This window comes from Alosa sapidissima, chromosome 1 (genome assembly GCF_018492685.1).
Source record: "Alosa sapidissima isolate fAloSap1 chromosome 1, fAloSap1.pri, whole genome shotgun sequence".
NCBI classification, from domain to species: Eukaryota; Metazoa; Chordata; class Actinopteri; order Clupeiformes; family Clupeidae; genus Alosa; species Alosa sapidissima.
In genome coordinates, this window is record NC_055957.1 from 25,022,706 (window position 1) to 25,038,839 (window position 16,134).

General features: G+C 44.1%; 2 protein-coding genes across 3 annotated transcripts in view; both read left to right on the forward strand.

The window, feature by feature from the left end:
• The first annotated feature begins 82 nt into the window (after positions 1–82).
• rfc1 (replication factor C (activator 1) 1) lies at positions 83–10,963 on the forward strand. Of its 2 annotated transcripts, none has more exons than XM_042101160.1 (25): positions 83–377; positions 915–1,028; positions 1,126–1,189; positions 1,543–1,659; positions 1,771–2,063; positions 2,273–2,347; positions 2,459–2,536; positions 2,643–2,756; positions 3,088–3,420; positions 3,534–3,638; positions 3,783–3,962; positions 4,068–4,172; positions 5,389–5,728; positions 5,882–5,991; positions 6,081–6,195; positions 6,823–6,911; positions 7,046–7,183; positions 7,395–7,490; positions 8,388–8,486; positions 8,609–8,763; positions 8,962–9,079; positions 9,226–9,371; positions 9,659–9,872; positions 10,195–10,377; positions 10,471–10,963. In XM_042101160.1, exons 1-25 carry the CDS (start codon positions 375–377, stop codon positions 10,558–10,560), a joined length of 3,474 nt encoding a protein of 1,157 aa, XP_041957094.1. In that variant the 5' UTR covers positions 83–374; the 3' UTR covers positions 10,561–10,963. The 2 variants fall into 2 exon arrangements, with proteins under 2 accessions (XP_041957094.1, XP_041957085.1); XM_042101151.1 differs by having other exon boundaries at positions 85–377; positions 5,879–5,991.
• Positions 10,964–11,787: 824 nt separating this feature from the next.
• The window catches only part of LOC121715437 (putative methyltransferase NSUN7), a 10,366-nt gene continuing 6,019 nt past the window's right edge, over positions 11,788–16,134 (forward strand). The window contains exons 1-5 of the mRNA XM_042101173.1: positions 11,788–11,903; positions 12,701–13,348; positions 15,033–15,091; positions 15,341–15,477; positions 15,798–15,950. Coding sequence (XP_041957107.1) covers positions 11,807–11,903; positions 12,701–13,348; positions 15,033–15,091; positions 15,341–15,477; positions 15,798–15,950 — 1,094 coding nt within the window. The 5' untranslated portion in view covers positions 11,788–11,806. The remainder of the gene's footprint in view (positions 11,904–12,700; positions 13,349–15,032; positions 15,092–15,340; positions 15,478–15,797; positions 15,951–16,134) is intronic.

A 16,134-nucleotide genomic window follows, 5' to 3' on the forward strand; every position in this document is an offset into this window, starting at 1 on the left:
ATATTTAATATATTATGAGATGTTTTAGCCTACCACTGACTATTTATTTTTTAGGCCTAGGCTATGTCTATAACAGCTGCTTGTCTTTGCCATACCGTAGAGTTTAATATACAGGACAACCACAACACCACAATGAAAAAATAAGGTTGAAAATGAACGGTTTTGGTGTTAACTTAGTTATATATAGAGAAAATTGGCTGTGACAATATTTTTTTCTCCAAGATGCATGCACTGAAGTTTGCAGGAAGGAATACTTTCCTGCGTCATCACACGGCGCCCATGCGAATTATACTTGGCGCCAAAGAAACCATAGCGAAATTGATGTTAACTTGTCTGTCCAAAATAAAGACGTAACATATGTTATTGCTTTGACCATGGTGAGTGATTGCCTTCATGCATGCTATACTAAGGTAGTGTTCTTACGATAATATAACTGAAAACCTCACGCTGTAATCGGATTCATGTAATGAGGCATGGTCTAAAACGTTAGTTCTTACAGCTAGCTCTGTCTATTTAACGCAGCTAATACAACTATTACATCGCATAGAATGTAACATATTGGACAACAACTCAGATGGAGTCACGTATTTAAGTTGTGCTTTATGTTAATAGTCTCAGGTTTAACTTATTTGCCGTGTTTTACCGTTTGCAGGCTGTGATCTTTTTAGCTATCTGAGAATAGTGCAGTTCGATGATGACAATTGTCGTCTAACTGGTATTTTAATGCATGCTCAATTAAAGTTCATCTCGGTGGACAGTTGCATCAAGACAAATTGTCGCAGAAACATAGCATTCGATCATTTGCGTAACCAAAATGACACGGTTTAATCCGATCAATTGCATAAACTAAGTATAATTAACGGATGTATGTGTTCCTCATGATGAGACATGTTTTCTGTGTTCCTGATCTGCAGGACATTCGGAGATTTTTTGCTCCCACAAAACCAGCTCCTCCTAAAGCCCCCTTGAACAGCAGCAATAGAACAGATGAGGAGAAGAAGCCCAACAAAAAGAAATCAGTGTCCAAGGTCCTTCTTGCACCTTATATTAAGTTAGAGCCTAAAAGTGCACCGATTATTAATGCAAAAGTTATATTCATGTGTGTTTACATGTTTTGCATTTTAGACCCCAGAGGAGAAGTTGCCAGGAAAGAGAAAGAGAGAGAAAAAGAGAGCGGTCATAGACTCCGGTACAGATTCTTCCAGTTCAAACATAACTGTCTGGTTTCCCATACATGGATTAAGCCTAGTCCTAGACTAAACATTTTTTTTCCCAACAAACATCCTGTTTCGATCCTGGACTAGCTTAATCCTTTTATGAAAAAAAAAAAAAAACTGGCCCAAAATGTGTAATGGTATGTCCTCCACACTCTGACACAGCAGAAGCTAGTAGTGCTTATATGAAGGTCTGTTCCTACCTCAAATGAAGACCAGTGGGAACATATTATCAGGCTAATTATTATGGTGCTAGATTTGGTCCCAGCTGCACCAGGGGACATCTTTGTTTGTCTGCTGCAATGAGTGAACTTGCTTTTCATCCCAGACTCTGATGAAGAGGAGCAGAAGAAGAGGAAAAAAGAACATCAGAAAGAGAAAGCAGACCCCTCAGTGAAGACAGAAAAAGAGAAGAAAGGACCCATCCAGTATGTGTCTGATTCAGGTGAGAGAAACTGCTCAGTGCTAATTGTTTGGCAGATAAAATGTGTACGATGGGTGAAAGAGATGGAGGGAAGATAATCCCTTTAACGTGGAATGCTATCTCTGTGTTCAGATTCAGACGATGCCTTTCTGTCCTTGAAGAAGCCAGTGGAGAATGGTCTTAAGAAGGCCGGCAAAGATGCTGACAAGAAAACGCAAAAGGGCCCCACTAAAGTGTCCGTAAAATCATCTCCAAAGTCACCTGTCAAGTCCCCTACTCTATCCAAACCAAAGCCTACATCTCCGATCAAGCAAAAAGTGTTATCCTCTCCCAAACAAACTCCCACCTCAGTACTGGACTACTTTGGGTCCAGCAGTGTCCAGCGTTCGGACAAGAAACTTGTGGCCAGTGTCAAAAGGAAAGCAGTGAGTGGTTTGTGTGTGTCCCCTCCCCTCACAGATATGCTGGCAATAGTTTAGGGAGAATTATAGACAATATACATTACCACAGGGTGTAGTTCCATGATAGAATCTCAATGTGGTATCAAGCTCAAGGTATGATATTTAAATATATTGCATGGAATAGAAACTACATTTACTGTTGTAAGGCTTGTCATGTGTGTGTTATGTTTCAGCCCACTCAGGATCCAGATGAGTCTCAGGATGATGAGGTCATCGCAAAACAGCTACAGATGGATGAGGATATGGAGGTGGGAACAGTGTCACACATTTAAATTTACACACACAAACATGAATGCAAGGTTAGTGATACACATTTTGCAGTTCTCTCACAGTGCTTGTTTGTGTGTTTGTGTATACAGCTGGAAAAACAAATTCATGAAGACGAAGAGTTTGCCCGAACTCTAGCAATGCTAGAAGAGGCTCCACTTGCTAAAAAGGTCTGTTTCTTTAGTTGTCTGTGTATGCACATTTGTAAGTGTCTACATTTGTGTGTGTGTGTATTGTGTATCTTATGTGACACATTCTGTGCTATCTTTCTTGCAGGCTCGTACGGACACTGGTGACAGGCCCAGCTCCAGCTCCAGCTTCTCTTCCAGTAAACAGATGGACAGGACGGACCATCTCAGCCAGAACCAGAAGCGGCCCTCACCCAAAAAGGCATGGAGTGTATATGGCCATTTCTTGCTTAGCTGTGCATTTGGATATTTAAAAATTATGACACTTATGCCTCTGGGCGTGCGAGTCATGATTCTTCAGCTGCAAATAACAGTAGCTGATAAGGTTGGCAGCATAGCATGTTTAGTTAAGGTTGGCAGCATAGCATGTTTAGCATAGCATGCCTCAAAGACAGGCAGGTTTGGTATGTTGCAGATAAAGTCTAGTTGATCAGATGCCCTCTAATTGTAGAAACGTAGACCAGCATGACATGTCTTCTCTGCTCTCTCTGTGTGTCTGTTTGCATTGCTCATATGTTCTTGGTCTTCTGCAGGCCCTCAATGACTCTAGGGACAGAGCCAGCCCCAGCCCAAGCCTCTCTCCCAGCAAACAGACCAGTAAGACGGACAGCCGGCATCCCACTCCCAAGAAGACCAGCTCCAAATTAGCCTCCTTGAAACGCAGAGATGAGGAGCAGGAGCACAGGAAAAAGAGTGAGAAGGAGGAAAAGAAAGTCATCTCGCCCAAAAGAGAGCCCTTCCACTCGGAGAGAGCAGCCACACCCAGAACAGGAGGACCAAGTACGCCAAGAACTGGTGACCTTACACCTAAAACAGGAAGCGCTGAAACACCTGGTTCAAGCAAAATCTCTCCTAAAAAGCCAGAGGTGAGTACAGACATATGCCTTAATTCTTCACACTGTCACTGTGTTTTACTACTAAGATGAGTCTCATCCTGTCTTTTTTGGTGTTTATTCTCCTTGTGGCTTGTGACATTCAGACTAGTCCAGAGGATTCAGAGAAGCGCCGGGGAAATTCTGCTGCTTTCCGGAACTACCTTAATAGAGACGGTCCACGGGCACTTGGCTCCAAAGAAATCCCTGTGGTAAGGCTCGTGCTACGCTAGGCCAAACCACAGCTGTCACACACACAAAATACATCAAGTCCACATAGTGGTTTAGTTTGGCTAGCACATTTCCAGCACAATCAACTGAGATGAATTGTGTTTGTGTGTTTGGGTCTTAAACAGGGTGCTGACAACTGTCTGGAGGGGCTGACGTTTGTGGTGACTGGTGTTCTGGAGTCGATTGAACGTGATGATGCAAAGTCTCTCATAGAACGCTATGGAGGGAAAATGACCGGAAATGTCAGCAGGAAGACCAGTTATCTGGTGCTAGGGCGAGATGGTGGAGCTTCCAAGACTGAGAAAGTAATGGCCTGTCTCTCACTCTCTTCATTTGTACTCACTCATAACCACAACGTTCATCTGCAGCAGAAGGCTAAAAATCCTATCTCCCTGTCTGTCTTTGTGTAGGCAGAAAGTTTGGGCACTCAGATTATTGACGAAGATGGTCTACTGGAGCTGATTCGGACCAAACCTGGAAAAAAATCCAAATATGAGATTGCTGCCGAAGCAGAGGTAAACACAGTGGTGGCATCACTTGATGCCGTCATACTCAATTTTAGTCAGGATTTGAGTCTGATACTGCTCCTTTGGGAAGTGATTATGGGGCGTGTTTCAACCGATACAGGGGGGGAAATGCCTCTGCACTCAATTGGATAGACTTAACCAATCAGAGCAATGAAATAGCTTACCGTGAACTGTAGGAAGAACCCTCAAACCATCCTTCTTCTCCACAAATGCCTTAACATTGTTTTCTGGTCGTTTTCTAAAGTTATTGCGCTGTCAATATCTTGTACAACACCCAATAGGGAAATCTAAGACCTTGTAGTAGGGTAGGCTATTCGGAAAAAAGGATGTTTCCCCTTCTTCGTTTTTAAAAATAATTCCGTTCACACAATGCTAAAAACAGCTGGGGAAGGGTGTCGCAAACCCCTCGAGCAAACAGGTGGCCAGTCAGAGATTTCAAACAAAAGAGGGAACATGTCACAATGCAATCACTGTTTTCCCTTGATGCATGCAAAAGTGAAACCAGAGTTTTCCCACATATCCACTTTGGCCGGAGATTCAGAAATAATTGTTTTCAGCTGATAAAATGTCTGGTTTCATGTAAATGAAAGGCAAAACCGCATGGAAATATATGAATTTTCCCTAAGTGTACACGGGGTCTTAGAAGACATCTGTCTAGCTTCTAGCCACAGCGTTTTTGTTGCAATCAAGTGTGCTTAGATGACGTGATGGACGAGGCACTGTTGCTCATCTGAAAAGGAATGAAATGCCCGCACTCTGCTAAAACTCCCATACATTTATTATGTGCTGCAACGTTTCGACCCGGCTGCACATTTGCACATTTGCCTGAGGAAGACCCAGCCGGGTCGAAACGTTGCAGCACATAATAAATGTATGGGAGTTTTAGCAGAGTGCGGGCATTTCATTCTTTTTGAGTTCTAGTTCCATTTGCCCTGCACCTCACCGGTGGGGATGTGCACATTACTACAACTACTGTTGCTCATCTGTCTGTCATTGTACAAAGCCCAATTTAATTGGTCCGAGCAGCTCTGGTTCGGGTATAGTTGTTCCACAATGGAACAAGTATAGACCGGACGTCCCGACTTCAGATGTTGTTGGCGGGGCTAAGTTTGGCCGGCATCCAGGCTAGGCATCACTGGTTTCTGCTGTGGAAAGAGTTGGATTGGGGAGATTGGTTAGTAGCACACATCTGTTTTGTTTTTAGAATAAAGGGGCGAAGAGTAAGACTAAGACCCCTCCTCGTGCCCAGACCCCAAAGACTCCACAGCGCACACCCAGCCCTAGGAAACCCCGTCCAGGAGAGGTCAAAGGTCAGACAACCCCGGGACGTAAAATGGCCTCGACGGCAGATGTGAAGAAGGAGCTCTCTTTTGGGCGGAAGTCTGCCCCAGAGGATTCTGGGAGTAGTCTGATGTGGGTGGATAAATATCGCCCTCAGACCCTGAAGGCTGTGATTGGTCAACAGGGTGATCAGAGTTGTGCAGCTAAACTTCTGCGCTGGCTCAAGAACTGGTACAGTAACCACAGTGGAGAGAAGCCTGCAGGTAAACAGACGACAAACACACACACGCGCACACACATACTTCACAGTCCATGCTGTACAACTGGTTCAGAATTATGTGTGTGTGAGTTACTGTAGGTGTTCTTGAGGAGCAGTAGGTGAATGATATTCTCTTTCTCACCCGTGTCTGCAGCAGGGCGCTTTGGTCGCTTTGGAGGTAAAGATGATGGATCTACTTTTAAGGCTGCGTTGCTGTCAGGCCCTCCTGGTGTAGGCAAAACCACCACCGCAGCTCTCGTGTGTCAGGTCAGTCCACACTCACCCATACAATTCAGTGTACGTCAATGTTAGCCTTTAGCTGCCAAATCATCGTACAAACTCTTCCATGTGTGCAGGAGTTGGGCTACAGCTATGTGGAGATGAATGCCAGCTGTGCCCGCAGCAAGAACACTCTCAAGTCGGTGATTGCTGAGTCTCTGAACAACACCAGCATTAAGAACTTCTACTCAGGTACATTTCAGCCAGTTACACCCTTCATGAGTGTTGGCTTTCTATCGGGACTGGTACATGCCAGCAAAGCTTTCTTCTCTCTGTGGGTGTGTGTCATGGTGTGTAGTGATGATGTGTAGTGATGATGTGCATAAAACTAGCTAACCAGCTAGTAAGCTATCCAGTCTTTTGTTTTTATATATCAGAACTGTCGTTCCATAAAAGTAAGCTCATGATTAAATGTCTAATGTACCAGGAACGACAAACACCCTTTAAAAAAACTTTCCAAGCTTCCTACCGTCAAAGATTACAACAAAGGGTGACACCTGCTAACTTTGCTCTCTGTCACAACAGGGTTAAACTTTCCCCAACATTTCCCCTTGTGTCTCCCAATTCGCTCGTAATATCATATGTTATATTGTATCATAGGGTCCATTCATAGAGGTGAATGGAACATAGAGCTTAACTTCACTGACAGGTGTCGGAACCATAGTAACCACTGACAAGAGTTTGTATTTACTCCTATTTATCAGAAGTCAGGGGTATTCACTCCAAGGGTATTCACTCCACTCAATTTGTAAGAGGGTAGAGAGGTCTTTTTTTGTGGCACTGCAATGCTTTAAGGCCTCATGTGGTCCCGTGTTTTAGGTGCATCTCAAACGGTCAGCAAGAATCATGTGCTGATCATGGATGAGGTGGATGGCATGGCAGGAAATGAAGACAGGGGGGGAATTCAGGTACTTGTCCGTCTGGCAGATACTTGCACATTCTGTGTTCCCTGTTGAAGTAGGCATTGCCATCTGGGCATTGTTTGGGCATTACACTGCCTGATCAACCTGATCCACCTTGTCATATGTGTTTCCATCTCTAGGAAATGATTTCTTTGATAAAGACCTCCAAGATCCCCATCATCTGCATGTGTAACGATCGTAACCACCAGAAAATCCGCTCACTTTCCAACTATTGCTTTGACCTGCGCTTCCAGCGACCACGGGTGGAGCAGATTAAGGTGATTTCCTCAACAAACACACACACACACACACACACACACACACACACACACACACACATCAGGTAAAACCGGGTATCCTGTGCATATACATCCGTTCTCTCTTTCTCATACTCGTACACTCACACACAGTCAGTAATTCTGTACCTTATATGTATGGGCCAACACAACCCGCCGGCCCTCAACATATTGATTTCATCCCTCTGTTCAGGGTGCGATGATGTCCATTTGCTTCAAAGAAGGCCTGAAGGTCCAACCTCCAGCTCTCAATGAGATTATTTTAGCATCCAATCAGGATGTGCGACAGGTATGACTGACCAACCTCATGGTATAGTACAGTGTTTCTTAACTGGTGGGTCGGGACCCAAAAGTGGGTCGCGGAACCGTTCTGGGTGGGTCGCAGAGCTTGTGGTTAAAAATAAATTTAAAAATCAGCAATTTAAAATGATACCTTATCAGATCTAATATTGGACCTTTATTTTTTTTATAAACTTTATTTGTAGCCTACATATCAGTCATTGTCATGGACATAGACAATGTTTATGTGACAGGTCATGTTAGAGATCATTTTAGTGGTAAAGGAAGTAGGCTGCTACTCTGAATATTTGAAGTAGCCTACAGTAAGCTCAGATATGGGTTCGCTTAAACTGAGGACAAAATAGGATAGAAAACATTGTGTGTTGTGCAGTAGATGGCTGGCACATGAGAGCATGAAACCATCAAAACTAAAATGCCACATAGAAACAAGGCACCTCTGTCAAAGTCATACCTGTAGAGTACTTTGAAAGGTGACATTAAGAGTTAAAGACTTCACAAATGTAGCCTAATGCCAAACAAGTAGGCCTACAGGCACTTCGCTTCGTCTTACCATGTAGCTCACCATATCCATGGCTTGAACGCTAAAAAATATATATATGGGTCGCGACTTTATGAACATGGGGAAATTGTGGGTCCCAAAGTCAGACCAGTTGAGAACCACTGGTATAGTACATAGATGCACTCTATAGCAATTTCTAATGACTTTAACAATTACTTACACATGCTCATGTATGCCTTCATCATTCAGCGTTGAATTTATGCTACCTTTGCAGTGTTATTCTCTCAGTGACATTGTGTGTATGGATGTTTCTGCTGGTGCTTTATGGTTAAGAATAACACTCTTTTGGCAATGATGCACACTGTCCACTCTTCTCCCTTTCTGTAGGTACTGCATAATCTCAGTATGTGGTCCGCCAAAGACAAAGTCATGACCTATGACCAGGCCAAAGCAGATGCCAGCAATGCCAGGAAAGATATTAAAATGGTAAACTGATTTTATTTTAATTTTGCCTCCCTGCTTAATATCATGGCTTGTGTGCTTGAAGATGATGTATGTATATTTTATATAGCTGATATAACTTACAGTATTTGTGTCTGTGCCTTTAGGGTCCTTTTGATGTGTGCAGAAAAGTGTTTACAAAGGGAGAGGAGACTGCACACATGAGTTTGATTGACAAGTCAGACCTCTTCTTCCATGACTATTCTCTGGCACCACTTTTCGTCCAGGAGAATTATGTACACGTCAAACCCGCTGCAGCAGGGTAACTTGCATGAGTGTCCACACACACACACACACCACACACACACACACACACACACACACACACACACACACACACACACACACACACACACACACAGAGTCCCTTCTAACTCAGCCATGCTGCCACACACAGTGTTGAAAAGGTGTCAGTAACCATGACTATTGTTAACTGAGGCGATGACGTGTCTGTTGTCAGTGGTAACCTGAAGAGCCACCTGGTGCTGCTGAGCAAAACTGCAGACAGCATCTGTGATGGAGACCTGGTGGACCGACAGATCCGTCTGAAACAGACCTGGTCCCTGTTGCCCACACAGGTAACACACATGTGAAAACCCACACTCACTCAGAGGACATGTTGCGGGATGAATGTAGCACTCCAAACTGCCTGCCGTTCCAAAAGTGATGAGGGCTGTAGACATGAGTTTTCCTGTGTGTGTGTGTGTGTGTGTTTGTGTTTCAGGCCATCTATGCCAGCGTGCTGCCGGGTGAGTTAATGCGTGGATACATGAATCAGTTTCCCACGTTCCCCAGCTGGCTGGGCAAGTTCTCCTCCACGGGCAAACACAGCCGCATCGTCCAGGAGCTGGCTTCTCACATGTGTCTGAGGTCAGCATCAGTGTGTTCAGTGGCAATGAAAGCAGTGCGGAGGTTTATGAGGTTTTAATAAGCAAGCTATAGTACGCACTGTAGTATGACAGTAGTCATTGTAGCGTCATCCCTAATATCGAAAGGCTCTTTTACCTTTTTGTGACCTCTAAAAGGCAAAGGGATTTGAGTTTTCTTTGTGCTGTGTTTTAGATTTAATGGAGTTACAGGGACCGCAGTACTCAAATGTCTTTGCAGTGTTTTAGATTCTGAGGTTGTTGATGTGCTGTAAATCCTTCTCCCTGTAGGACCCAGTGCAGTAAGCAGGCAGTAAACCTGGACTACCTGCCCTACCTGCGCTCAGCTCTGCTGGCGCCCCTGCAGCGGGCCGGTGCAGAGGGAGCCAGCCAATCAGTGCAGCTCGTAGATGACTACAACCTCATGAAAGAGGACGTGGACAGCATGATGGAGATAAGTACGTGGGGAGGCAAGCCGGACCCCTACTCCAAACTGGACCCCAAGGTGAGCAGGCCGGTGGTGAACTATCTCTGTGCTGTTCTGAATAGGACAATCTGGATGGGACTGGATTGGATAGTCTTTATTGTCCTTGAGTGGCAATTTGGTTTACAACAGTAGTCTGCACCTATACACACATTACAGAATAACATAAAATAACATATAAGGGCCTTGTTCTGATGAGTTCAGTTTATAAGGGCTGGGGCTCTCACTAGCTTCAGCAGAATAAAAGCAACCATAAATAATTGGTCCCTTTCCCATAGTGTCCCCCTTAGTAATATTCGAAAATATGACTGACTGTGTGTGTGTGTGTGCACGTTTCTCTCAGGTGAAAGCGGCTTTCACAAGAGCCTATAACAAAGAGAGCCACCTGATGCCATACTCGCTGCAGGCTGTGAAGAAGGGCAAGCGAGGAGGCCCTGAGCCTGACCTAACCACACCGGACGGCGAAAACAACTCCCAGCCACAGGAGGAAGAGGAGGAGGAGGAACTAGCTGACGCCATGATCAAGGTACGCACTTCGGGTCGGTGCTGTGTGTTTGTGTTTGCAGTCGTTTTGGTTGTGCCTTTCTCTCATGTGTGAACTTTCTGTGTTCTCCTGCAGCAGAAGAAGGCTAAGCCTGTGAAACAGAAAGCAGAGGATTCTGGGAAAGGCAAAGGCAAAGGCAAAGGCAAAGGAAAAGGCAAGAACTAACCACTGGCCAATCACCTCGCTGCCACCCACACCTAGGACCACCCTGTCATAACCCCTCCCAATATGTCCTCCTGTGAAGGGATGCGCTGTACAGACTTCTTCAAAGGGCTTTTAGAATCTTCCATCATCCTCTCCTCTCATCTTCCTTCTCTTCTTAACCACACTATTGTTTTGTATGATAACTTTCTCAGCCTTAGACTATGCTGTCATAGTGACAGGGAAGTGGTTACACTGACCTGGGATGTAAATATAAACTCACATTGCTGACTGAACAGGTTTAATAGCTCTTTCTGTGGGAAGCACTTTAGACAGCAGACTTATGTTTTTGATAGATTTTTGCTGTACATTTATGTGATAGAAACCCTTTTTGCAAGGGTAAGTAATAAACTGTTTAATACCATGAGCAATATTTTGGTTGCTGTTTTCTGAATCTCTTGAGTTTATTTGGATTGGATGGAATGTAATGTGATCGTACACCATTAGATGGACATGTGATGACCTGAAATGCTTAGGAGAGATGTCGGATGGTAGATCAGTCCTCATCAGGGCACAATAATTCCTGTCAACCAAGATCAATAATTTAGTAGGAGCGCAGAAAAGCCTTACCCTGCTTACCACCAGGTGGAGCTAGGCTTTACTGTTTAAAGGAGGAACTCTCTTTCACCAGCTGTGGTGTTTGATGATTTGCACAACAGAACCCCCTCAGTATTTGTGACTAGTTGTGCCTTTACATGTAAAGAGGGATTGTAGAAACTGTGCTGAGGTTGGCTACTTACGACATAAATCTTCTTAATGTATATTTGTTCTAATAACATACAGATGTTTTACACTGACATGGGTCATAAATAAGTACAGGAATGCCTAACTTCAAAATCCAATAGTATAGGGAAATAATTTCATTACCCAAAAGTAATAGACATGCAGTAAGTGGTGGTGGTGGGTGCTTGTACTGATGCAAGATTGGTAGGCCTAATATGCAGTGTTTAGTTGCATTTGACTAAACCTTACAGAATGTCAGTAGGCTAAGTCTTGAGACATTTACTGTCAGTAAGGCAACAAGTGCAACCAATGTAATTTGGCTCTAAAGTAAAGCATACGTTAAATAAAATGTTAAATTGAAGGCATTGTAACTTGTAGCTTATCAGAGGCAACAAGCCTAAAAGAGTTGCCTGTTATCTGAGGTGGAGACTTGTGTCTGGATTACCATATTGTTACCACGGTGTCGGAAACTTCGAGTGACGAGCACATGATCCACTCCCTCATCAAGCACTTCACCAGGTACAGTAAGGCTCAAGCGGATTACACCTTGACCTGTCCATCTTGCTGGATCTACGATGCAAAAGGTAATTCGTTATTTTACCTCATAGTGTGCCCTTATTTGTATGCGTTTAGTGTGTTTCTTACTAGACAATATGATCGACAGTATAATTTCTGTCATTGTTTTGCGTACTTAAAACCCTGTTTTACTTGTGGTAGTTTATCAATCCTTAACAATAGCCTACTTATGATACATTTCGACATATTGCCGATGCTAGGTCTATCTTATTTGCAATAAGTGATCTGCGAACAAATTACACAAATAATTCAATGCATCCCAAGTTGGTCAGTTCTTATATCCACCTGGTGCAAAAATGTAGCTTATTAGCCTGGTATGCCCCACCTATGGGTCACTGATGGCAGTCTGGCTCGCCAGCGGAGGATGGAGTATTATTTATTTAAGATCAGGGAAATATGATGGGTGTGTGTGGCGCGCGTCTTCACACTCACCATGCTTCGAGAAGCACGAGCCAGGTTACAGGTGTGGTCTCAGATGAACGATCTTCGGATCCCTCTCTAGGGTTCGGTTTCACCAATGCGTCTTACTTAAAGAAGAGCCTGTATCCAGTGCTTGAACGCTGGCGTCATTATATGAGGTCTTGTAGCTAAAAAAAAAAACAGAGACAAAGACTTATTGGCATATTAATGTATTCCTGTTAGTTCACAGTCAGTGGGTCACTCTGATAGACATATTTGATGACACTACCAGACCTCTCATGTCAGTAACAGCGACACACATCAGGAGAAAAATCTGAGGACCTGAGAAAGACTATGTTGGTGTGCACCTGTGTTTATCTAGTCCTCCACTCTGCCTCTTTTGTAGGTTTTGGGGAAATGATGGTGAAGAACAAAGTAAAAACACCTGCCAAAGCAAAGGGCAAGAGACTAACAGTGGCTGTTCAGAGCAGCCCAAAGGTCACCCCAAATGCTACAGACCCCACCCATACTACACTCTCACACGCAAAGAAGTCTCATGTAAAAGCACCTTCAAATTCCACAGCACTCACATCACACACTACATACTCTCTGACACCCTCACAAACCGCATCCTCTCTTACCATGCCCTCAGGTGTGACACAGGATGTAAGCCCAAGTGCCACAAACATGGGCTCTACCTCCTCATACACCCTAGAACTCACTCTGCCTACCGTCTCCAGCTCCACCAACTCCCACCATACAAACTCCACCATGCCTGCTGCTGAGGCACAGTCAACTCCTGACCCTGAACAGCAGTCTTCTCCGTCAGGGTGGGAGCAGTGCAGCCCAGATGCTCTAAGCCAATGGGGTGCTGTCGCAGATCGCGTTTACGTCCATGCGGCAGCCATATTTGACCACGCACGCGACGAGAAGCCAGGTGGCTTAGGAGTCGTACGGTATGGACAGAAGAGTGAGAGTCCACCCTGCTCACCCCCAGCCAGCTCAGCCCAGGAGCAGCACCAGGCCTACAAGCTGGCATTCAACAGTCTCAAGTGTGAGTGAGTGCTTACTTTTCTAGCTTTTACCTCATTCTTAACACTGGACTGGTGGAGGATTTTGTCATGAAATCCCCACCATGGAAACTGCCTAAGAAGCAGCTTGCTGATGCATCAACAAATTCTAATTCTATGAATGTGTTGAAGAAACCTAGAATATTATGAGTTATGCTTACCATCTGGCCGAGAACATAATCATTCCGTCTCTGTCTGTCCTTCAATGATAAAGCCAGGGAGCAGAGGAGGACAGAGAAGAAAGATGTAGAAGATAAAATATGGGGAGAGAATTAAACTGAAAGATGGAAAGCTAACTGAGCTTCCATGTTATATTTATGGTCTTCAATTGAGACTCAAGAGGCTGAACCACTAATGCTGCTGGAGGAAGTCGATGGAGCTTCTAAGGTAGCAACATCAATCAACTGAAGGATGCCTGGGGTGAACAAAGTGGCCAACACAATGGACAGGCCAAGGCTAGGGTTGAAGTAGGTCATCCCTGGGATTGGGGCAACCTGGGGTAGGGCTACACTGACCTCACAGACAAGGGCCTTAAGCTAGAAGGGCTCCTCTGAAGCCAAGCCAACTTGAGTGGAACAGGAGCCAGCAGGGGCAGGGGCTCAGGCCCTAGAATCAGGCTGCTCACCAAGCTGGGAAAGGCGGCTGCAGGTGTGGAGAGTGAGCTGATGGTGTGGTCAGCGTGCTGCTGACCATGATCTCCAGAGGCCCTAGAGCTCTCATCAGCCACAGGTGGAGTTTCTTTCACTCCAGCAGCTTTGGTCCCAGCCACATGCCTCTTCAGCTGGACCAGGAGGTGCTTACACTCCCTCTCGAAGTAGGGACTAGCGAACATCTGCATGTAACAAGAGAGAGAAAAACAAATAGTGATCACTCAAAAAAACATTAGGTTTAACTTTAGAAATAAGCATTTAAGAATTTAGCCTAATAATTTAGTTTTTGAGGAGTTTGTATTGTGTGTATCAAACAACCAGACCATCAAGCAGAATTTTGTCAAAGTAGAGTCTTGCTAGTGTTCTGATTCTAGGGTTGCCATGGTGAAAACGTCATGAAGACTGTGCGCTTTTTTTCTAAACAAAATCTGGCGGCATGCAGATGCTATTGACAAACAAGACAAGACTATTTTTCTCTCATACATACAATTGTGTTTGATTCTTCCCATGAAGATAGAATTGTTCAATATACTCTTTTGACTGGAAAAACCTGCAAGCCATCATTATTCAATATCCACATGGGTCACTTGGTCTGTGTTGTAGTTACAGTAGAATAGATAGATAGATAGATAGATAGATAGATAGATAGATACTTTATTGATCCCCAAGGGGAAATTCAGGGGGTCTCAGTAGCATACAGACATCACACACAACATGCACTTACAGCAGAAATGGTAAATGGTAATGGTAAATGGAATAGCTGACTGGTGCTCAGTCTCCTTATCACAACATGGGCAAGTCGGCCCTGTGGCCTCCAACTACTGTCCTAGAGACTTGGTGCATGTATGGTGGCTATAGCCTGAACCACTACTAGTTGGTAGCAGGTAGATTATATAGTCTAGGAAAGGCAGACTACATTTTGCTGTTTGAATCACTAGTTGCAAAGCTCCACTAATTGAGCGTGCCGCCGTAATGAGTACTGCAGTATGTAATCCGTGCACTTTGCCATACTCCACAGATCAAGAGCTTCTGGAGAATGTCATAATTGACAGCTGCTTGTGTCGTTCTCAGACTCTGGTGAGATTAATGTTTGTCATATACACATAGTGACACATTTACCTGAAAACACACATTCACATGCGTTTTTAAATTATTATTATTGATTAAGCCTAAATACAATAATATGTAATGTTTTCTGTAAGGTTTTCTGTAACCATAATATGAGGCAACGATGTGAGGTGTAATAGTGCTGATAATACATGCTGTGTGTGTGTGTGTGTGTGTGTGTGTGTGTGTGTGTGTGTGTGTCTGTGTGTTTACATACAGCCAGATGATCTAATGGGTTTGGTCATGGTCATGTTGTTTGACCTCATGGACAGGAAGTTCCTGCCCAGAGAACCTATCAGAGCAGACAAGGAGGACCCCATGGGGGAGGTCAAGCAGGTAGAAGCTTGTCTTCTCAGGTGTGTGAGATTTTTAAAAACTTTTACTGTTTTTACAAAGTAGCGCTCAGACAGTGACAATCCACAACAATTACTTCAAATATGCTGTGGTCTGCTTTTCATTTAATGCATTTTTTAGCAGAAACAAAGTTCTTCCTGTGTGTGTGTGTGTGTGTGTGTGTGTGTGTGTGTGTGTGTGTGTGTGTTAATGGTATATGTAAAACTGTGTGAATCTAAAGCCTACAGTCAGTTCTGCAGTTGAATGTTCATGCTTCACACACATCAATAAATCTCTCTCTCTCTCGCTCTATTTGTTTGCGTATGTGTCCGTGTGGCCTAAGATTTAAGACGAAGCTGGCGGCCTCCCTTGCCCGTCTCAGGATTAAAGGAAACCTGCTGACCATAGCTGATACCCTGCCTGACAGAGTGAAAATTAAAGACGAAAGAGCACACACACTACCAGTCCACGCATGGGTTAACACATTTAAGAGCAGGTGCAGCCGGATTCAACACCAGCACTCGATTACACTAGCATTATCACATTTATTATATTGTTTATATTACAGTATATCTATTCTTTGTGTCATGCATTTATTCTTGTTGTTCATTCAAAAATTAAACAAGCATTGACGGTTGTCTAGGAATATATTTCCATAATCACTGTAGCTCTCAGAGGAA